The sequence below is a fragment of the Bactrocera tryoni genome, chromosome 1 (assembly GCF_016617805.1).
Source record: "Bactrocera tryoni isolate S06 chromosome 1, CSIRO_BtryS06_freeze2, whole genome shotgun sequence".
In the NCBI taxonomy this organism is placed as follows: Eukaryota; Metazoa; Arthropoda; class Insecta; order Diptera; family Tephritidae; genus Bactrocera; species Bactrocera tryoni.
Window position 1 is genome coordinate 63,412,572 of NC_052499.1, and position 23,358 is coordinate 63,435,929.

Consider the following 23,358-nt stretch of genomic DNA (forward strand, 5'->3'; position numbering starts at 1 on the left):
ATACATGTACATATATATATTTTTTCCCCATAGTCCCTAGGTGGAACATATGGCCTTTAAATATAAATATGCTTGAATATAACTTGTAGCGCCTCAACAAAATCTCTTATCAGTTCACCGGTTAAATAAATGAAGAATTTATTGATGACCTACGAAGGTAATTAATACTAAAGGGCCAAATATAGTTATCAGCCTGCAGCAGTATAAATAGGAGGCTACATGAAGGAATTCGGTAGTTCACTAAGTGAAGTTGTCAAACGAGAAAATCAAAATGAAATACTTTATGTGCATTGTGATCCTTGCAGTGATTGCTCTGGTAAGTACATTCACATAATAACAGCTTCAAATATCCTTAAGGGATAATAAATTGCGAAATTTCCTTCATTAGGTACAAGCCGATCACTGGAGTCCAAAGACCGTCGATGATATTAAAAATATTCGCGAAGAATGTATGAAAGAAGTGCCATCCACTGATGAAGAATTCGAAAAGAGGAAGGAGAATGACTATCCCGACGTAGAGTCCGTACGGAAATATATGCTTTGCACTAGCAAAGCATGGGGCCTCTACAAAGAGGGTAAGGGTTTTAATGCCGACCGTGTTGCCGAGCAATTCAAAGACGATATGCCGGAAGACGAGATCAAAGCCATTATTCATGATTGTGATGAAAAGACCAAAGAGGATACCGATGATGAGAGATGCTACCATATTTTGAAGTGTGCCTGCTCAACCAAGCTCGGTGATCATATTAAAGATCTCATTAAGCGATCAGAGTAAGCACTGGAGGTGTACTGAATAAACTGTAGATTATCACTATTATAGTTTGTGATGAATAAATTAATAAAGCAATTTTGGTAAGTGAGCAATGACATTTTTTTATGATTCTTTGGCATTGTTTAGGTCTTTTAGAGCTCCCACTCGTTATCGCTTAGTATTCCCAGATACTTTATTTGACTAAAAAGGGTATTCTCGCAGCATAATTAGTTACAACCCACAAAGATGCTGTAAATAATAATTAGAGTCTCATGAATTAGTCTGTACGAATTGACTAAATGAAAATCTTTTTTTTTTGTTTCCAATGGAACTACGGCCACGGACGAGATCATCGAAAATGAGATTAGGGCACATATTAAAGTTTCATAAAGCATTTAGTGAAGGTCCTGAAGTCATCGAAAACTTGTCTCTTGCTATTTAGTCGTCCACCCACTTTCACCAAGAACGATAATATCGAAAAAGTTAAAAAACAGTGCTTGAAAGTCATAGTGTTGGCATCAGAAAGAGAGAGAGAGCATCTAAACATCTCTTATGAATCGACTCAACACATTTTGGTTAATATTTCGGTTATAAAATGTGTCAATTCTAAATTCATACCAAAAGCTTTGAATCTTATGCGAAAACGACGTCTTGTAGATACCGAAAGAGAGATGCTTGACAATATAGCTGAGGACCTTAGATTCATCAAACGCATCATTACTGATGACGTGACCCGGGCTTATGAATATGACGTCAAAACTGTCCAACGAATATTGCTATAAAAACGAGCCGAAATTCAAATGAGTCAAAACATACAAATTTGTGTCATCATAAAAACTAAAGTGCTGTTAGTTAGGTACCGATAGATGCTGTGAACAAAGTTTCATAACTTAGTTCCACCTAGTGTTCGTTTCTTCACTGTGTTAGGTTTTCAGTGGCAACTGATCGAGCTACCTTGGTAGAGCCATGATTGAGGTATCACCATAACATTTACTCTGAACGAAACAATTGACTCTTCAGGTGTTCAAAAACGTTGACCTCTTAGTTTATTTTTTACGAACGGGAATAAAAAGAAATTATTCGATGTCAAATCAGGATTATACGGTGGAAGACTTATCAAATCGATGTTTTGAAAGCTATGCAGTTCTTTCAGTCGTTTTGTAAAAGCCTGCATTGTCATAATGAAGAGTGATCCGTCTTCGGCTGTTGGTTTGTCTGCTATGTTAGTCCAACTAATGTCCATAGTTGTCTCAATCTCACGGTAGGTCTTATGACGATCCTGCGGTATTAGCTTGTAATCAGAATCAAAAGTTTCCTCAACAAAAACTGATTTTTGACGACCTTCACAAAATTCATCTCGAAGTGATCTCCGACCTCGTTTGGATTCACCATAGAATCAATAAACAATGGTTTTTGATGACGCTTTGTTACTCACAAATGGAATTAAGTTCATCTATGCACACCTTATGAGTTAATCCAAAATGAAAATGTTCGAGATTTTATTAAATTTTTGGATCGAAAAGAATATTTTAAGTTACTGTAAACAACACAAATAGGGCTCGTATGTCAAAACATATTGAGTACCAAATATCAAACTTTACGCGAAATTGCCAAATCCCGAAATATAAAAGGCAACCTACGTACTAGATATGACCGATAGCAAATGCGGACATGCCTTCTAAGTATTATTTTAATAGTAAAACAAATTTACGCAAATTCGTTAAAAATAACTCTTCGACTTTTAGTTCTTGTAAAGATGAGATGAACGTTTTAATACGATCGTGACTTCGCCATCGCTAAATTTCATTCTTTTGATTTTATTGTGAGATTTCCAGAAAAATTTGCCTAGAACTTTCGTATACCAAAATTTTTATGAGCAATATGTACAACGTTGTAAGATCAGCTCATTAAATCGCTGGGTTTTGTCCAACGCAAATTCCAGTGTTACAGTTATGGCGGAATGAAATGGTGATAGTGACTACACATCGAAGTATAATAATAGATTTACATTCACATCTGATTGAAAACGCTAAAGAAAATCTGAGACTTGAGTTAATAGAGAGTTTGTGGCAAGCTCCACTTTGGGGTTCGATGGATCGGCAATAGAGCTGCTTGCCCCATTAAACGTATGTACATCACGGGTATGAAGCTGAGTTGAAGCCACCATGAGCTTGGATAGGATTCGTGAATCTGATAGCCTTAACAAATTGTTTCAAAAATTAATACAAATAACAACAAAAACTATTAATTTTCACAAAGATTATAAAAAAGACGAAAAACTAAGTCAATTAGAAATATACATAAATTGCCAATTTACCAGATAAAGATTCAAGAGGAAAATATAACTATTATTAATTCTAATAAAAACTGCTTAAGCGTTATTATTTTAACATTATTATTCCACAGCAGAACTGCCTAAGCACAAAATACTAATTAAAGGTAAATAGTAATTGTGTAATTTATAAGTAATATGTAGTACAATGTCGTTAACGACTTAATGTCAGTGCGGAGCGCGCAAACTTACCAATTTGAAGGGGAAATGCAAAAACGTGCGAGTCACCTGTCACTCCTTAAGCTGATAATTAATTTATCGTTAATGTCTAAATAAATGCAAAGCAATTGTTGATTGAAGTTGTATCAATTGTTGGTGCTGTGGTCAAACAAATTGCAAATTATGAACCCAGAATAATTTGTGCGCATCGGTGAAGCGTGTAAATGTGCGTGTTCGATTCGTCGCTACACGACATTTATTTGAACACCAGAGAGATAGCAGAGGATCTCAATATCTCTTGCGGACATATATACTTCTGATATTCGTATACTGTCTCATACGAAAATAGGGGAAATCATCATATTGACAATACCTTAAAGACTTACTTTGGTAGCATGTTAATAATAAGTAGTATTGTCAAATAAAGATAAAATCAGTTAAATACTACCACCAACGCCCATATACTAAATACTATAATGATTTTCGTTTTTATACTCTCGCAACAAAGTTGCTAAGGAGAGTATTATAGTTTTGTTCACATAACGGTTGTTTGTAAGTCCTAAAACTAAAAGAGTCAGATATAGGGTTATATATACCAAAGTGATCAGGGCGACAAGTAGAGTCGAAATCCGGACGTCTGTCTGTCCGTCCGTCAGTTTGTCCGTCCGTCTGTCCGTCCGTCCGTGCAAGCTGTAACTTGAGTAAAAATTGAGATATCATGATGAAACTTGGTACACGTATTCCTTGGCTCCTTAAGAAGGTTAAGTTCGAAGATGGGCCAAATCGGCCCACTGCCACGCCCACAAAATGGCGGAAACCGAAAACCTATAAAGTGTCATAACTAAGCCATAAATAAAGATATTAAAGTGAAATTTGGCACAAAGGATCGCATTAGGGAGGGGCATATTTGGACGCAATTGTTTTGGAAAAGTGGGCGTGGCCCCGCCCCTACTAAGTTTTTTGTACATATCTCGGGAACTACTATAGCTATTCCAACCAAAGTCTACAAAGTCGTTTTCTTCAGGTATTTCCATATACAGTTCAAAAATGGAAGAAATCGGATAATAACCACGCCCACCTCCCATACAAAGGTTATGTTCAAAATCACTAAAAGTGCGTTAACCGACTAACAAAAAACGTCAGAAACACTAAATTTTACGGAAGAAGTGGCAGAGGGAAGCTGCACCCAGGCTTTTTTTAAAAATTGAAAATGGGCGTGGCGCCGCCCACTTATGGACCAAGAACCATATCTCAGGAGCTACTCAACCGATTTCAATGAAATTCGGTATATAATATTTCTTAACACCCTGATGACATGTACGAAATATGGGTGAAATCGGTTCACAACCACGCCTTCTTCAATATAAAGCTATTTTGAATTCCATCTGATGCCTTCTCTGTATAATACGAGTATAAACATTAGGAACCAATGATGATAGCGGAATAAAACTTTACAAAAATACGGTATTTGAAAAATATGTAAATGACGTATTATGAAATCTCGATTATCACTTTACCATGCGAGAGTATAAAATGTTCGGTGACACCCGAACTTAGCCCTTCCTTACTTGTTCTAAGTAGTTTTATTCCAAAACAGGTCTATGGATAAATTAAAACAAAATTAGCACAACCACAACATTAAAATACTTAATAAAATAGACTTTATTGTTCAACGAATGACAATACTAATAATTTATTGCTTATATGATTCATCTCTGCTTTTAGCCTTCACACGATCACCGATCTTGCTGGCCATAACACACTTGCGACAACGATAGACCCACACATCGTCGCTGCTACCTTCAATGTTTTTATCCACGCAACCCTCAACAATGGCAAGGGCCTCAGCCTCATCCAAATCCATTTTAAATTGCTTAACAACACGATCGACATTATAGCCCTCACCCTCGCGAAAGATACCAAATTTCTTTACGGTACAAAGTAAGTACTTGCGTACGGGCTCTTCATCGGGATATTCGAAGTTCTTCATTTTTTGGATGTATTCCTCACTGAGTGGGAAATTTTTAAGGCATTCCTGGCGGATAGCCTTGATTTGGGCAACATTTTTCGGCATCCATTCATCTTCAGCGTATGCCTAAAAGAGGGATTATATAATGTATAGTAACGGTGTTATTTATTTGTGTGAAGTGCAACGTGTGCAAGGATCACAATGAAGAATTTCATTTTGCCTTTGTATTCGTTTGACTTCTCTCGCTGGACTTAGAGCACAACTGAAGTATGTAACTATTGAAACCCCATATTTATATCACATTCAGTTCGATTGTATTTGTTTCATACTTTGTTTGCTGCTTGATTGCTTTACTCTCAATAATGACACACAACCGTTAGGTGAACAAATTTATTAAACTGCCCGCAACTTAATGCGAGGGTGCCATAAGTAAGGAAGCTGTAAGTTCGGGTGGAACCAAAAATGTTTACTCTCACAATTTATTAAGTTATATTATAGGTCGAAGATTCACTTATGAAAAGGTAATCGCCGAAAATTTTATATTCTTGCAACTTGGAAGAATCAAAGCCAGGGAAATATTTTAAGGTGTAAAACCAATCACATTGACCGATATTTTCGATCAAAAGTCAGCTGTAGGTACTGGGGTCGGAATATTCGATACCTAAAGACTTGAACAGTTTTTGTTGTATCTGGTAATTTTTTGACCATAATGTGGCATACACTAAAGACATTATTCGTGCTAAACTTCGCGTTATATTAATTGCTTCTTGGTTTGTGTACTGGAAAGTAAAGAAATTTAAAATTGTGCTATATGGAAAGTAGGCGTGGTTGTTGTCATAGAAATGTGTTGTTGACATAGAAATGTGAAAAAAATAGCATACACCAAATTTTCGAAATCGGTCAGTCGGATCCCGAGATATGGGATTTCACCAAAAAGTAGGCGGTGCCACGCCCATCGTCCAATTTTTACCCTGGTCCCTATAAAGCTCTGTCATACCACCCCGTTGGCGCATTTAATTATTGATTTGTCACGCTTTTTGTTGTTTTGAACAGTACCGTTATATGGTGAGTGAACGGGGTTTTTATCCGATTTCGTCCATATTCACACTATAGGTAGGAGTTCGTGTAATAGTCGTGCTGAGTGAATTTGGTTATTGTAGCTTTAGTGGTTTCGGAGGTATATATATTAAACTTATTAGAGGGCAGGGCCACAATTCTAATTTTTTTCAAAAGTTTTATTTTTCCACATTTTCCATATTTTATATGTTAATTTGTTGCTTCATTATGGCACTTTATAGGTTTTCGGTTAATGGCGATTTGTGGGCGTGACAGTGGTTCTAATACGGTTATCTACGAATTCGTATTTTTTTCGTACTATGAATATGTGGACTTTAAGATTTTTCAATTTTTACTCAGGTTGCAGCTTGCACGGACAGACAGACAGTCACCCGGATTTCAACTTTAACGGGTCACCCTGATCATTTATTTATATGTTATCTTATATCTATCTCAATTAGTTTTAGGTGATACGTACAACAGCTAGGTGAACAAAACTATCATACTCTGTAGCAACTGGTTGCAAGAGTATAAAAATAATCGAGATAGACATATAGTTAAATACAGGGGCGGATCCAGAAATAGCTTTTTGGAGGCTGGCGAGCGGTTGAAATAAACATGTACTTGAAACATGAATATTATGATATTAAATATCTTTATACAGTTTAATATCATGGTGGAAAAATTGACCTTCTAATATCTTATGTTGGCCAAGTTTTGAGAATCTTTCGAGAACTTCTTCTACAGTGACTTCAATTTCATGGTGCGTGTGCAGGCCCATCAATCTATCTTGAATGAAGTGATCAAGTTCACATTTGAGATTCAAACGTCGCACGATGTTGTCATTATCCAAAAAACATTTGAATCTATTTATCAAGCAGTCAATAAGATTTTCCATTTCTTTGGTTTTCAAAGCTTCAAAGCATACTTTTCAGGAAGCAACAAACTCAGTTGAAATCCATTCAATACTTTCTAGAAAAGCTCGTCTTCAAATTTTCGCCGATTGTATCCAACAGAAGAATGGACTGAGACCCTGTAGTATTATTCGCTAGTTCTTGGTTTTTCTTCGCCAACTTTCCGTTCTGCCGCTATTTTTTCGTGTCTGAATAAATGGATCGAAAATGAACCTCAGATTTTTGTCTTCGATTTCGGAACATTACAAGCAGCGTATCTATCATATTTGATGCCTTTGCCAGATCGATCGATACTTTTTGAGTGAATGAGTTATAATTATATACAATTATAAATTCATATTTTACGACGGCGACGATGAGTATCGTTGCTTTTTCTGCTGTTCCTTATTTTTCTAGTTACTAATTTTTGTCAGAGCTTTGACGATCAACAATAATTTCGCCAGTTTGGGTGTGTTCGCTAAGAGTGGTAGTTTGAAATGTCCCCCGTTTCACCCCTCTGAATCCGCCATTGGTTACATATATGTATATATGTATACATAACTGATCAGAATGACAAATCTGAGTATCGATTCACACGCTTTTGGAAGGTGAAGAAAAACCCAAAGGAATCCATACTTTCAATCTCTCATCGAATTTGCGAAAAAAATATCCAAAAGAACTACGAATGGGAATTAAGATGGAGCCAATGTAAGTACCCTGCCAATTAAAGAACCCTTTATCCCGAATATTGATATTGGACAGGCAATCTAAACTCACAGCGTTAAGCTGATTCTTAGGCAATAAACAATCCTTACCTAAACAACACAAAGTAAATGCGAAATTTAATTAAGCGATCCAACATTATTTACCACACCATGCATACATATATTAAAATCGAACGTATAATTATAAAAATTACTCAGAATTACTCAAGGCAATAGGACCTCATCCAACATACGACCCCATGGCAGAGCCCGTAGCATCACTTCAGCATCAGAAAATGAAGCCACGTCTCGACTCACAAGTAATGATAACCACCACACGATCCGAGCACCCACTACCCACGGACGAACAACCAATACTCACTGTTATGAAGGTTGCGAAGTAAGCAGAATGATTTGCAACTTACCCTACAAAGTCACCATTGCAAAAACCACAAAAACTACGAGAGCGCCATTAAACATCGCTATTGTGTTACTGATTAACTGGGTTACATAAAATGAAAGGATGTACAAGCAGGAATTTATATACCACCTGGAATGAGAAGAACACTCTTACACCGTTATTCAAGGCTATTCCCAGCCAACGAATTAAAGGAAAGGAATTAAAACTTAAAACTTTTATATGGAGACACAATCTTCATACTTAATACTCGCTCTTGAAACTCTTACAGACACAGTGAATATCTATTTGTAGTGCGATGAGTATCTTCATTTGGAATGCTGCTCGATCATCACACAATTTAGTTCTGCTTGACCGTCAATTTAACAGCAAGAATTAATGTTGGAGCTTGAAATAGATTCTACCCACCCATCATCAGAAGCGGGTTGCTTAACTCAGACAATTTCAGAAAAGAAGAAGAGCGGAAAATACAGCATCTTCCTGGACATTAACTGGTCCATATAATAGTCAACAATCCAGAGTATACTCGCACTTTTGATGACTCAAACTGAATTTTATCAATTAGTACCCCCCACTAAGCTAAATTTACTTCGGAGATACTGCAAGGCGGTCGGGATGTTTAAGGCAAAATATAAACACAACGAATAAGACAATGAAGAAACATTATTTACACATACCCACACAAATATAGGCAAATAAGTCTACACACCCATAATATACATACAATATTGAATTTTATAATGTTCACACTAAAACTAATTGTCTTTATTTAAAACAAAAATTGACCCATTCGTCGTGTAGTTATTTATTTTTTTTTGGTTCCCCACCGCTCTTAAGAAAGTAAAGCCTTCACACGATCACCGATCTTGCTGGCCACCACACACTGGTGACCACGATAGGCCCATACATCGGCACTGCTGCCTTCTAAGTTTTTATCCAAGCAACCCTCAACAATGGCAAGGGCCTCAGCCTCATCCAAATCCATTTTAAATTGCTTGGCAACACGATCGGCATTATAGCCCTCACGCTCGCAGAAGACACCCAATTTCTTAACTGTACAAAGCAAAATTTTACGTGCGGGCTCTTCATCGGTATATTCGAAGTTATTAATTTTTTGGATGTATTCCTCGCTGAGTGGGAATTCCTTGAGGCATTCTTGGCGGATAACATTAAGCTCTGCCATAGTTTTCGGTATCCATTCATCTTCAGCGAAAGTCTAAAAGAGAGATTACATAAAGTAACGTAACGGTGTATTTCTGTTTGTATGTATGTATGGGGTGTACGTACGGATGGGATGTACGTTAGAGCGGGCCGATTTTTATCTATAAAAACGTGTAGACAATTTAAAAAATCTATACGAACGATTGTATGCGAGATATGTGACATAGTTGTCCGATTTGAATGATCTACGACAATTGATCAATAGAATATCAAAATGCCCAAAAACTGGCGACCAAAGTTTCATGATCCTTTAAAACCGCCGGTTTTAGACCCATATTCTCTTAGACGAAGTTGTTTAGAATGAACTGTAGAACATTTCCCGCATACGCGATTTTTTGTTTTTGTTTTTGGTTCTTTGTAAATCAACCGTACCCGTGAAACAACTGCAAGAATCACAAGGAAGAATTTCATTTTTGATTTCCCTTTTGGTATTCGAATGACAATTCGCGTTGGACTTAGTGCACAACTGATTTGATGGAATTATTGGAATTTCAAATTTATACATTCAGCTCGGCTGATGCGCGAGCAAATGCACATTTAATTTTTTTTTACTTTGTTTGTTGTTTGCTTGGTTTAACGCTCACTAATGACGCGTAACCGTTAGGTGAACAAAATTACTATGCGCCCCGCAACTTAATTCGAGGGTGTTACAAGTAAGGAAGGGGTAAATTCGGGTGTACCGAACATTTTATGCTTAGGCAACTTGGAGGGATCAAAGGCAGAGAAATACTTTAAGGTGTAAAATGTCAAACCAGAGGATCGCAATTCAAGCAATTTTACATATACTCTGGTACATATATTGACCCGATTTTATCTATTATCATGCCACGTACGAAAAAAATGTTCCCTGAGTTTCATTAAGGTACTTTTTAATCATATGGTGTAAAATCAGCCGGATGTTCGAAAATCCTGATATTACTTGGTTATATACCGGTTAATACTGACCGATATTTTTGGTCAAAAGTCAACAGCAGACATCACATTTACGGTATTTGTGGGATTTTAATAGTTTTGCTGATTTGGGAAATTTTTGGTCACAAGGTTTAAAGTATATTTAAAATAATTATTAGTGCAAATTTCTATCCCGTTATATTAATTACTTGATTTGTATGTATAATGGAAAATGAAAGAATCAAGTGCTATTTAAAGTTGTGCTATATGGGAAGTAGGCGTGGTTGTAGTCCAATTTTGCCCATATTCGCAATATGACATAGGAATGTGAGTGTGAATGTCACGTATTAAATTTAGTTGAAATCGGCCGGGTTCCGAGATATTGGATTACACCAAAAGTGGACGGACGATTACGTCTTGCTCAGTTTTAGGTGATACAAACAACCGTAAGGTAAACCAAACTATTATACTCTGTAGCAACATGTTGCAAGAACATAAAAATGTTGCAAAAGTATTCAACATTAATGATTGCAATCAATTATTAACTTATATTATAGCTATTATAGTCTCATTACGAAAATATTGTTTTATGTTTTTGCAAATTAACACATGTTCAAGTGTGCTCACTGATGCGTATTATTCGGTCAGCTTATTATCGATGTGTCACATTGTGCCGCGAAGTAAGAGAAATAAGTGTCCAGTATAAGAAACGTTTCGGAGCAGCCTTTCTAACCAATCATCTTAAATATTAAAACTGTGGGTGTAACCGAATACTTACATATTTTACATTCTTCCAAATTAGAGCAATTAAAAAATGTTGTGGTGAAGGAATTCAAGTTGCTTTATTTTACAAAATCGTGAATAAATTATACAGTTAAATGTATCTACTTATTAACTTACGACAAAAATATTAAGACTTTGTTCATAATAAATTCTTAATTTATTCTTCGAAATTCTATATCGTCGCCATCAAAGTAATCCCCCTTCGTCCAAACACACTTGTGTCAAAGCGGTTGCCAATCTTCGAAGCAGTTGTTAGAGTCAATTTCCGGAATAGCGTTCAATTTGCATCATGTTTAATTTCTTCAATAGACTCTAAACGGTTTCCTCAAGTTGTGTTGTTTGAGTTTGCTGAATAGCCAGAAGTCACACGGCACTACATCAGTAGAACACGGTGGTTACAGCACGATAATGGTTAAAAATTTGGCGGAAAACTAAAGAAGAATCAATACCGTATGCGACGGTGCATCGTTTCACATTAACGCGACGCTGTTTTTCGAAAATATTGAGTGAACTTGGAACTAATCGTTCTTTTACTTTTCTAAGGCCCAAATGGTGTTTAAAAATGATTTTCACTGATCTTTTCATTATTCCAAAGATGCCAGAAAGGGTCCTGACTGTTAATCGCCGATTCTCAAGCACCATTCCTTTATATTATTGACGTGTTGATCATCAGTAGATGTTGCTCGTGACAAACAATTATCACCGAAAGCCTTTTCCAACATTCTGAACGTTTCGGCATCAAAAATTAGACTTCATACACAAAATATAATGGAACTTCTTAGTTGAATAATTTCATCGTAAAAATCGGCGAGTGCACTTTATGTACTTTAGAAAGACAAGAGGTACTAAACACTTAGGATTATTTTGATGTAACGTTTGGCACAGATGAACCTGAGGGTCATACCAACCTAGAAAAATAAATATGTATGTCGACGAATGGATTTTCGCGCGAAATTTAAATCAAAAAGTGTTACTATTTTTTGCTCACAGTAACTAGACTAGACAACAGTTGGGTGAACAAAACTATTACATATATATCTAATATGAATCCATTCGTTCTTTGACGTGAATTATCGTGTTTCTCGGAGCATAGTTCATTGGTGGTTTTTTCTTTAGTTTTAATATTCCTAAATATAGAGCCTTCCTTATCACTTTTTGAACAGTCATAAGTTCATTTTAGCACCAGTATTTGCCCGGATCTTAACGGTCGATGCATGAGAGTTTCATGATTTTCTTTATTTGCTTCATTTCAACCATAATCCGAATTATTACGAAAGAAATTGTATGTGCGTAACTTTTTAACTTCTGCCGACTTATATATGTATATATGTATGTATGTACTTATATAATATGGTGTTGTAAATCGTAATCGTGCTTCTGCATATGTTCGGTATTTCATGGTTAAACTACTAACAGGTTCATGTTTACTCTCTAACGAATTCCGCCGAGTATCAAGACACGTTTCGCCACCCTTTTGAAACAAATTTGGAATAAAATAACCTTCTGCATTGGAATCGATCGATATATTTGATAATTGAATCGCATATGAATAAGGAGTGATAATGTCTATATTATAAAGCTTCGCTTTTCCGAACAAGATTTAATTAATATATTTTACTTTGCCTTGTCACAAGATCCAATGCAAAGTTTTCGGAAGTACATATGTCTGATAAATGAAAGCTATATTTTTGTGCACAAATTTAAATAAAATAAAACTTAACCACACAATTACAATACTTAATAAAATATACTTTATTGTTCAACGAAGGGCAGTTCTAGTAATTTAATGTTTTTTGGCTTCTTCCTTGAGATTTTGAATGTAAGCTTTCACACGTTCACCGAGCTTGCTGGTCATCACACACTTATGAATACGATAGGCCCATACATCAGCGCTGCTACCCTCGACGTTCTTGTCTGCGCAACCCTCAGCGATGGCAGCGACCTCAGCCTCATCCAAATCCATTTTGCATTGTTTGGCAACACGATCGATATGATAGCCCTCATGTTCGGTGAAGATACCCGCTGCCTTAGTGAGACAAAGCAAGTACTTGCGTATGGGCTCTTCATCGGGATATTCGAAGCTCGAAATTTTTTGCTGTTGTTCCTTGCTAAGTGGGAAATCTTTGACGCATTCTTGGCGGATAACGCTAACTTCTGCATCATTTTTCGGCATCCATTCATCTTCAGCGTATGCCTGCAACGGAGATTACATAAGATATAGTAACGGTGTAATTTATTTGCGTAATGTACGTACGTACCAGTGCAACGACTGCAAGGATCACAATGAAGAACTTCATTTTGGGTTTTGGCTTGATTGGTTTTCCCCGCGGGACTCAGAGCACAACTGATGTTTAGAACTATTGCAATCCCATATTTATACCTCCAACTCGGTTGGTGTATTTAGCAATCTTTTTAACTTAAGCTTGTTGTGATTAATTTTTTTTTGTTTTTGTGCTTAAATTTATGTACCACAACATACATATGTACATACTTACGTACTCACAAGACCTTATCTCATTAATAGCTTCCAAACACTGACTTGAGCATCGGTTATTGGTAGTACATGTGTATATTAAACAAGGGTGAGTAAATTGCTTTTCTAGCTAATTCGGGTCAAAAGTGTACCTGATAACTTTCTTGTATCAAATTTTGTACTTCTAACCTAATTTCGTTGTGCATCATCTGCTGGGATTACTTTGAAGAAGGCGACAAAATAAAAATTGATGAGTAATTAAACATTTTGCTCTTTATTTGTAATTTCAGGTATCACAATGTATGTGTTATTAACTCAACACAGACTAACAACTCTCGGAGAATATTATTCGAGCTGCAGAGCTTAATCAAGCAGGTATAGTTTTCTATAAGAGTGTACAGTTGCTGACGTACGCCGATGATACTGATATCATTGACCTCAACCATTGCGTCGTTACTTCTGCTTTCTCTAGTAGTGAACGGGGGCCAGACGAAATATTTTCTGTCATCAAACAAACAGTCGTCGCACTTGCGACTTGGCTCCCACGTCACTGTTGACAGTCATAACTCCGAAATCGTAGATAATTCCGTCTATTGTGGAACCCATATCAACACCAACAGCAATGTCAGCCTCGAAATCCAACAAAGAATAACTCTTGCCCACAAGTGCTACTTCTTACTGAGTAAGCAACTGAGAAGTAAAGTCCTCTCTCGACGAACAAAGCCATGACTGTATAAGTCACTTATTATTTCCGTCCAGATATATGGTGCAGAGGCATGGACGACGACATCTGATGAGTCGACGTTACGAGTTTTCGAGAGAAAGGTTTATGATCCTTTCCGCTTTGGCAATGGCGAGTATCGCATTCGATGGAACGATGAGTTTTACGAGATATAGGACTACATTAACTTATGTAGTTCAGCGAATTAAAAGACAGAGGCTCCGCTGGCTAGGTCATATCGTCTGAATGGATAAAAGCAAAATGGTGTTTGACCGTTTTTAAATATAAATACTAATACTCGTAAATAAGGAGAGTGCGGCAATTCATATTCCGATATTGGAAAATCTTATTGAATCCATGTGCGATATGAATATTGAGAGCTATTCTCTTGCAAATGTATGAATTTTATCGAGAAATTTATATGTTAAAAGAACAACAAAGTTGCCCAACCAAAAAGCTGGAGACATTAATTCAATTTATTGAAAATAAATCTATGTGGATATTATTTATTCGACAGAAAAATATGCTTGGAATTGGGATAATACTTTTTATTGGTATTAGCATAAAACGCAAATCTTGATTACAAATGAAAAGTTCAAAGATACTTACATATGTACATATGTGGAAAAAAGTATTCTGCTGAAAACCTTCTGACCCCAATTCTGTGAAATGCACTTTCGCCTCATATCAGAACACTTTTATTGATGGTAATCTATTAACAGTTCTTAAAAGAAATTCATTGCTGATGGCTTAGCTCACGTGAATATATACTTGTAGTTCCAAGGAAGACAATCCATCGGCTCGAAACATCGCTTATCAAACAAACAGATTGGTGAATAAATTTATAATTTATGAGTTTTTTTTTAGACATCAATAATTGCTAACTGTATAAATATATTTGTCGATATAAAAGAACAGAGACATTTTTTTTTTGTTTTTTTTTTAAACAGCTGCCAAACTCACTAATTGACATATGGAGATCCAACTTTAATTAAAAGGCTGTACCAATCTGGAAAAATTTTTATATACAGTGGTCCAAAACAGTATTCGACATGTAATAACTTCTGCGAATAATGATGCATAAAAACAATATTATCAACAAAAACAAACAACTTTTGAATAATTTGGTACAAATATGATTTCAGCTTCTCTTGCGGAATTTATTGTAACTACAAAAACAAACCAAACCAGAAAGTTAACGGTATTAATATTCAAAAGCAGTTAATTAAGCAAAATAAGTATTCGACATTTAAAAAAATACAATGAAAACGTAATAATAATGAAAAATTAATATTTTGTTGCTTTTCCTCTGCGACGAATAACTTCCCTCAAACGTCTTGGCATCGATTTCACCAAATTTTTGGTTACCTTTGTTTCGATTTTAAGCCATTCCTCTTCCAGGACTCTATCCATTTGATTTTTGCTGGCAAATTGACGCTCTCTCTATCGTTTCTCCAAAATGCTCCACAAGTGCTCAATCGGGTTGAGATCCGGACTTTCAGTAGGCGTTTTAATAACTTTAGGACAATTGTACAGCAACCAAAGCCTTGTATTGTGAGCTGAATGTTTCGGATCATTATCCTGGTAATACTGATAATCTTCTTCAATTCCCAATTTCACAGCACTGGGTCGTAAATTTTCTTTTAAAATATTTATGTAGTATAAGTGGTCCATAGTTCCATTAATTGTCACAATATTTCCCACTCCTGAAGCCGCCATACACCCCCAAACCATTATACTGCCGCCGCCATGTTTTACGGTAGAAACCATATTTCGTTCTTCCAGCTCCGTATTTCGCTTTCTGTATACTATTACTCTGCCGTCACATCCAAAGAGATTAAATTTGCTCTCATCTGCATAAATTACGTTGAACCAAAACTCTTCAGGCATATTTACATATTTTCTGGCAAATTCTAATCTCTGCAGTCGATTCTTTCTGGAGATATAAGGCTTCTTCCGTGCTATTCTAGCTTTAAATCCGTTATGTTTTAAATAATTTCTAATGGTTTGAGGTGTAACATCTATGCCTACGTAATTCCTAGTAATTTTTGCTAGTTTTGATGCATTAATTTTGGGGTTTTTCTTAACTTCGCGAACCAACCATCGCTCCGCTGTTTCAGTAATTTTCTTTGGTCGACCCGATCTTAGTTTATTATCAACTGATTTCCTTTTTTTGAATTTTTTTTATTATATAGTGAACACTTGTTCTGGGCCTATTTATTATAGACGATATGTGATTTCAGAAAATCCGTTTTCAAAGTGAGTAATAATTAAATTTTTAATTTCGACTGACAACTCTGCTCGTTTACGCCCCATTTTTCCAAAAGTTTAAATAAAACTGCGTTCATTGTATACAGAAATAGTCAATATATTTCAATTCCGAAAATTCGCTATTCCACATAACGGTACCTTCGAGTTTTCCTTTTCAAAATTCAGCAAAGCCATCTGTGTCGAATACTTATTTTGTTTACTTAATTGCTTTTGAATATTAATACCGTTAACTTTCTGATTTAGTTTGTTTTTGTGGTTACAATAATTTCCGCAATAGAAGCTGAAATCATATTTGTACCAAATCATTCAAAACTTATTGGTTTTTGTTGATAATATTGTTTTTACGCATTATTATTCGCAGAATTCGTTACATGTCGAATATGTACTTTGTTTGACCGCTGTATATGTATCAGTGATCTGCAGTGAATACTTGGCTTATGAATACACTCTCATATTCATGAATCACCCCCAATATTCACTCACACTTGCTCTCACTAAAAATATTATCTTCTCACAATCACATGGCTTGCTTCTGTAATAATGAGTGTGAATATGTCTCACAATCACTTAGCGCTCACACTTGGCTTGGCTTGCTTCTCTGTATACAATTGTCTGAGCTATTCGTTGCATACTATTAGATGAGTTGAAAGGCTCATGAATACATTCACTAATAAGTGAATCATTGTTTATTCATGAATATATTCACGAATTCCGTGCCTATTCAAAATATATTTTATACCTACGCGGGTGGGTTTTAAAAGGAACGAAACGCGTGATTGTAATGACTACAAAACTGAAACTTCTTTATTTCTTATCCTTTTATTCAATTATTTTCTTAAGCTTTATCTTACATTCTAGAAATTGGAGAGCTTAGGTAGATGAGTCCCTGAAGTTTATACCTACGCGGGTGGGTTTTAAAAGGAACGAAACGCGTGATTGTAATGACTACAAAACTGAAACTTCTTTATTTCTTATCCTTTTATTCAATTATTTTCTTAAGCTTTATCTTACATTCTAGAAATTGGAGAGCTTAGGTAGATGAGTCCCTGAAGTTTATACCTACGCGGAGGGGTTTTAAAAGGAACGAAACGCGTGATTGTAATGACTACAAAACTGAAACTTCTTTATTTCTTATCCTTTTATTCAATTATTTTCTTAAGCTTTATCTTACATTCTAGAAATTGGAGAGCTTAGGTAGATGAGTCCCTGAAGTTTATACCTACGCGGAGGGGTTTTAAAAGAAACGAAACCCGTGATTCTAGTGACTTCGTAAAAACTACAAAACTGAAACTTCTTTATTTCTTATCCTTTTATTCAATTATTTTCTTAAGCTTTATTTTAAAATAGCACAATAAATCACATTAAAACATAGTAAAATACATATATTCAAGAAATGTCGGCGGGTTATGTGTCAGGCAAGATGTGTGCTTACGACGGTCCGAGTACTCTCCTACCTATTTGAAAAGCGATAAAGAGGAAAAGATTTTCAAAGGCGAGTCAATGTTGGTTTGAAGCTTAAGTATACAGATTTAAGAGTAAGAAAACCTGAAAAGTAAGTCTTAGTAATAAATTATGGTAAATATCATCTTGAAAGTGAATTATCATTTTATAAATAAAATGTAATGTTATAAGTGATAACATATGTAATATACATATATGTAATTTTTTTAATAATAGAGAAAATTAATACAAAATATGAAAACCCCTTTTTTTATTTCATTAGATCTAGTCATTATTAGTTAGAACCAATTACAAAATCCTTTTTTTTTATATTTTAGATTTTCTAGCCTTTGGTTCATAGCGTTACGGCTCAAAAGGCTTGCAAGTGGCTTGCGCACAACTGAGCTTCTTCGTATATTCACAAGTGTTTTGTATTCATGAATGTCAGAGAATCCTAAGCAAAGATTCATAAGTATTGTGAGCTCATAAGCAAACACTTGTGAATATATGCTTCATACAAGCTAATCAGCTCACAAGCCAAAACTCTCTCTCATAATTGTAAGTGAGCAGTATTCACACTTATACCCATTCCGTGAATAATTTGCTTGCTTCATACTCAATTTTTCGCAAGTGGCTCAAAGTTGTGTTTAACTGATTCACTGCAGATCACTACAGATATGTATATTGATTCGGTTTTTGTGCGCAGTTTCTATGGACCAGTCCGGTTTAGTTGTGATCACATGGTATTTTTCGAAACTAAACATAAAACAAGTAAGACGCAACCGAACATTTTATATTCTAGAAACTTGCAAGAATCAAAGACAAGGAAATGCTTTAAGGTGTAAAACGTCAACCAGGCGATCAGAGTCCCAGCTATTTTATATATACATATACTATATATGTATAACTCATGCACTGTCCGACATATTCGATAAAAGGATTAAAACAAAAACGGTTAGGATAGGTTTGGGATATCAATAAAGTTTTTTATTCTTGTGAAAGTACATTTGATGCCATTATGTATGGAAGTCGATTTCTTTGGCCACCACGGGCACGTTTGTAGAAGTCCACACGCTGAACCTAATTTTCGTCGGGTTTCAAGCATAAATCGATCGATACTTTTGTAATTTCACGTTTGATATTCGTACGAAGTTCATCAATCATCGCTGGCTTGTTGGCATAGACCATAGACTTGACGTAGCCTCACAGGAAATAGTCTAACGGCGTCAAATCGTATGACCGAGGCGGCCAATTGACTGGGCCTTTTTGTGAGATAACACTTTCAACAAACTTGGTTTTCAATTAATCGATTGTGGCAATCGCTGTGTGGCTTGTGGCGCCCTCCTGTTGGAAACAGATTTTATCCAAGTCCATATCATCCAAATCGGGCCAAAAATATTCGGTTGTCATTTAGCGGTAGCGATTCCATTCACACTAACGTGGCGGTCTTGATCATCATGGAAGAAGTACGGTCCAATGACGCCGCCAGCTCATAAACCACACCAAACCTTAATTGGATTACTGCCTGACCAATAAAGTAGTTTTTGCTTATTGACAAAGTCATTCCGCTATCGCTGAAGATGATTTTTCGATGAAAATCCGGATAACTTTCAAGTTGTTGCTCAACCTAATGGACGAACAATTCAAGTTCAATTTGATGTTGTAAGATCTTGAGATATAGTCATAGGTCTTTTCGCAAAAATCACCACAACGGCGTCAAAGAGATGCTCAACGCTTGTGAACGACGTGTGAGAGACTGATTTGGGTCTTCCTTAATTGATGCGGTAGCGGTAGCAATATTCTCGACACTACGGGCATTTCTTTGTCTCACTGGCACGGGAACATTTATTGCTATGCCTGTGGATGCACGATTATGACGACCAAAAATTGGACGTAGCGCTCTTAAAGTTGAGGCCACTGACTCCGAATTATGGTATTTAATTTTAATAATTTCGATTTCATGATGAAATGGCAAACCTTACTGAAGAGAAAAGTCAAAATTGCGGGAAAAAATAGGCTGACGGAAGTGTGAGAGTGTGTGTTTTGAGAATACGTAAATGTACACTTTAGGCGCCGATAATGATACATATGATCATGATTTTCTTTATTCAGCAGATTTTATACCGCATATGTTCAGTATGTGAGCTATATTCTCAATTAATTTCAAAAATTTTCAAATTTCCTGAAGTAATGCCAAAAGTTAGACCTTCTCATTACCCAAACCCTGGCAATAAATCGTTTATGATATTTAAATGAAATTAAGTGTATATGTTTTCTTAAATTAATACAAATAATATATGTGCTTCTGCATACGGCTCGGTATTTCGTGGTTAAACTACTATCAGGTTCATGTTTACTCTCTAACGAATTCTGCCGAGTATCAAGACACGTTTCTCCACCCTTTTGAAACGAATTCGGAATAAAGTGAGATGCTGCATTGCAATGGAATGATATATTTGATAGCTGAATCACCTATCAATGAGTAGTGATAATGTCTGTACTATACAGCTTCGCTTTTTCGAACAAGATTTCTTTAATATTTCTTACTTTACTTTGTCACATGATCCAATGTAAAAATATCGGAAGGGTGTCTCATAAATGAAAACCATACTTTTTTGCACAAATTTAAATAAAATAAAACTTAACCACACAATTACAATACTTAATAATATCTACTTTATTGTTCAACGAAGGGCAGTTCTAGTAATTTAATGTTTTTTTGCTTCTTCCTTGAGATTTTGAATATAAGCCTTCAAACGTTCACCGATCTTGCTGGCTATCACACACTTGTAACCACGATAGGCCCACACATCAACGCTGCTACCCTCGACGTTCTTGTCCGCGCAACCCTCAGCGATGGCAACGATCTCAGCCTCATCCAAATCTATTTTAAATTGTTTGGCAACTCGATCGGCATGATAACCCTCATGTTCGCTGAAGAAGCCCACTCTCTTAGCGGTACAAAGCATATACTTTCGAATGGGCTCTTCATCGGGATATTGGTAGGTCGCATATTTCTGGAGTTGTTCATTGCTAAGTGGGAAATCTTTGAGGCATTCCTTGACGATAACGGCTAGTTCGGCTTCGGTTTTCGGCACCCATTCATCTTTAGCGTATGCCTAAAAGATATACATATTATATAGCGAAAGTAACGGTGTATATGTATTTTATATACTTATGTATGTATAGTATATGTATGTATGTATGGAGTGTACGTACCAGTGCAATGACTGCAAGGATCACAATGAAGAATTTCATTTTGGATATTGATTTGATTGGCTTTCCCCGTTGGACTCAGAGCACAACTGATGAATAGAATTATTGCAATCCCATATTTATACCTCCAACTCGGTTGATGTGTTTAGCGATCTTCTTAACTTAAGCTTATTTTGATTATTTTTTAATTTATTCACTTAAATTTATGTACGGATACTACTACATACATACATACGCATCTCATTAATAGGTTCCAAAAACTGACTTGAGCTTCGGTTATTAGTATAGTAAATGCGCACGTATATTAATTACGGGTGAGTAAATTGCTTTTCTAGCTAATTCGGGTCAAAAGTGTATCTCATAACTTTCTTGCATCAAATTTTGTATTTCTATCCAAATTTCGTTTGAGGAATCGTTTATGAAAACACAAACCTACGAATGGTACAAATCCTTCAAAAACGGTCTAGAGAGTCTGAAGACATGCCTCGTTTTCGACCTCTTCAACTGATGAAAATAAAAAGATTGAATGATATGGTGCTTGAAAATCGTCTGCCAAGTGTTAGTGAGTTCAAGTACAAGTCTGTTCGTTTGATTTTGGTGAATATTTTGGTTTTTGCTGGACTCGTCTCATCTCTGGACATGCTTAATATTGCGAATTCCGATCCACATTCATGGAGAGCATTATAACTGCCCATGAGACATGGGTTGATGAGTTTGACATGCAAACAAGTCAACAATCATCGAGGAATGGGGGGAATAAACGAGCCGAAACCACTAAAAAAAACTGGCCAAAGCCGCTCAAAAATCAAGGAGCATTGTTTTTTCGATATTCGTGGTTTGGTGCTTAATGAATTTGTTCCGGATATACAGGCGGTTATTAAGGAGTTCTATTTGGCCGTATTGGGGCGCTTGTGTGAGTACAGCCGTCGAAAGCGGCCGGAATTCATGGATTTTACACAATGATAATGTAGCATCGCATCGAGCCACAATTGTGACCGAAGTTAAAGCCATCGATCAACCACCCTATTCAGCAGATATGGCACCGTGTGTTTCTTCCTTTTTCCCAAACTGAAATTTCCGCTCCTTGGAACCCGTTTTCATCGAAGAGTTAAAACAAATTTCGCTGAAGGAGCTGAAGGCTATTCCAAACAGCGATCTTTTGAAAAGTGTTTCGAAGGCTGGAAAAATCGAATTATATTACTGGTACGGATAAATTTCAAGGTGACAAACTAAATATTGAAGAATAATTGAATATTTTGCGCTTCATTTACAAATTCCGGGTATCACAAAGTATGTGATATTAACTGAACCTAGCCTCTTTTTAATATATTGGGTACAAAAGGAGGAAGAAATAACCAACTATTGAAACGGAAATCGTTATTGTAGGGATAAGGGGTCTAGACTACGGTCTACTATTTAATTCATATTCAGCGCTAAACCACATTATGTTTACGAAAGTGTATTCACTTAATTTCATTGAAATCACACAGACTGACTGACATTTTCAGTAAAAAAAACAACAGCCATTGCTTGATAGACACCTCTAAGATAAGTTATTTAAGCATGCGTTCTTAATTTGAACGGGAAGATTCTTATTAAGACATCTAAATTTTTCTCAACTTACATTATGCATGGACAGACAGACGGATGGTCCCCGGGAGTTCAACTTGTCTCGTGATTCTAGTCGTGTACAAATAGAAAGGGACTGAACTGATCATAAGAACTCAAAAAATTAAAAACTCCTTTTTCATTGGGTGTGTATTTCAGGAATTTGTGCATTCACATCCATATGCACTAAAAGGAATATTTATACACAAATCTAATAATAAAATTCAAAAACTTAAAATTATTTATTTCAATGAGTCTTTAAAAGGCTCTAAGAACGATCTTTTTTTTTCTTTTTTTAGTAATTTAGAGTTTTTCGATTTTTTGCCTACAGTAACTAGTTTAGTTTTAGGTGATACAAACAACAGTCAGATAAACAAAACGATTATACAACTCATATGAATCCATTCGTTGTTCGACCAAATCGTGAATGGATTACAATCACTTTTGCAATC

The 23,358-nt window shown here is 35.9% G+C and overlaps 5 protein-coding genes across 5 annotated transcripts; 1 reads left to right on the plus strand and 4 right to left on the minus strand.

Annotated features, from left to right (window-relative positions):
- Window positions 1-217: 217 nt before the first annotated feature.
- LOC120766177 (general odorant-binding protein 99a-like) lies at window positions 218-864 on the plus strand. The gene is made up of 2 exons (XM_040091535.1): window positions 218-316; window positions 389-864. Exons 1-2 carry the CDS (start codon window positions 272-274, stop codon window positions 773-775), a joined length of 432 nt encoding a protein of 143 aa, XP_039947469.1. The 5' UTR covers window positions 218-271; the 3' UTR covers window positions 776-864.
- Window positions 865-4,935: 4,071 nt separating this feature from the next.
- On the minus strand, window positions 4,936-5,426 carry LOC120773907 (general odorant-binding protein 99a-like). The gene is made up of 2 exons (XM_040103126.1): window positions 5,412-5,426; window positions 4,936-5,337 (listed from the first exon to the last, which is right to left on the minus strand). Exons 1-2 carry the CDS (start codon window positions 5,424-5,426, stop codon window positions 4,936-4,938), a joined length of 417 nt encoding a protein of 138 aa, XP_039959060.1.
- A 3,647-nt stretch (window positions 5,427-9,073) lies between these two features.
- LOC120766186 (general odorant-binding protein 99a-like) lies at window positions 9,074-9,956 on the minus strand. Its single transcript, XM_040091546.1, has 2 exons — window positions 9,876-9,956; window positions 9,074-9,498 (listed from the first exon to the last, which is right to left on the minus strand). The coding sequence occupies exons 1-2, from the start codon at window positions 9,912-9,914 to the stop codon at window positions 9,115-9,117; spliced, it is 423 nt and encodes a 140-aa protein (XP_039947480.1). The 5' UTR covers window positions 9,915-9,956; the 3' UTR covers window positions 9,074-9,114.
- Window positions 9,957-12,909: 2,953 nt separating this feature from the next.
- LOC120766169 (general odorant-binding protein 99a-like) lies at window positions 12,910-13,474 on the minus strand. Its single transcript, XM_040091522.1, has 2 exons — window positions 13,436-13,474; window positions 12,910-13,371 (listed from the first exon to the last, which is right to left on the minus strand). Exons 1-2 carry the CDS (start codon window positions 13,472-13,474, stop codon window positions 12,961-12,963), a joined length of 450 nt encoding a protein of 149 aa, XP_039947456.1. The 3' UTR covers window positions 12,910-12,960.
- Window positions 13,475-20,780: 7,306 nt separating this feature from the next.
- LOC120782809 (general odorant-binding protein 99a-like) lies at window positions 20,781-21,376 on the minus strand. Its single transcript, XM_040115288.1, has 2 exons — window positions 21,302-21,376; window positions 20,781-21,201 (listed from the first exon to the last, which is right to left on the minus strand). The coding sequence occupies exons 1-2, from the start codon at window positions 21,338-21,340 to the stop codon at window positions 20,791-20,793; spliced, it is 450 nt and encodes a 149-aa protein (XP_039971222.1). The 5' UTR covers window positions 21,341-21,376; the 3' UTR covers window positions 20,781-20,790.
- Window positions 21,377-23,358: the final 1,982 nt, after the last annotated feature.

Coding starts and splice junctions, on each gene's coding strand:
- LOC120766177 (XM_040091535.1), top strand. CDS start 272: ATGAAATACTTTATGTGCATTGTGATCCTTGCAGTGATTGCTCTG. Junction 317..388: donor TCCTTGCAGTGATTGCTCTG/GTAAGTACATTC, acceptor TTCCTTCATTAG/GTACAAGCCGATCACTGGAG.
- LOC120766169 (XM_040091522.1), bottom strand. CDS start 13,474: ATGAAGTTCTTCATTGTGATCCTTGCAGTCGTTGCACTG. Junction 13,372..13,435: donor TCCTTGCAGTCGTTGCACTG/GTACGTACGTAC, acceptor TCTCCGTTGCAG/GCATACGCTGAAGATGAATG.
- LOC120782809 (XM_040115288.1), bottom strand. CDS start 21,340: ATGAAATTCTTCATTGTGATCCTTGCAGTCATTGCACTG. Junction 21,202..21,301: donor TCCTTGCAGTCATTGCACTG/GTACGTACACTC, acceptor TATATCTTTTAG/GCATACGCTAAAGATGAATG.
- LOC120766186 (XM_040091546.1), bottom strand. CDS start 9,914: ATGAAATTCTTCCTTGTGATTCTTGCAGTTGTTTCACGG. Junction 9,499..9,875: donor TTCTTGCAGTTGTTTCACGG/GTACGGTTGATT, acceptor TCTCTCTTTTAG/ACTTTCGCTGAAGATGAATG.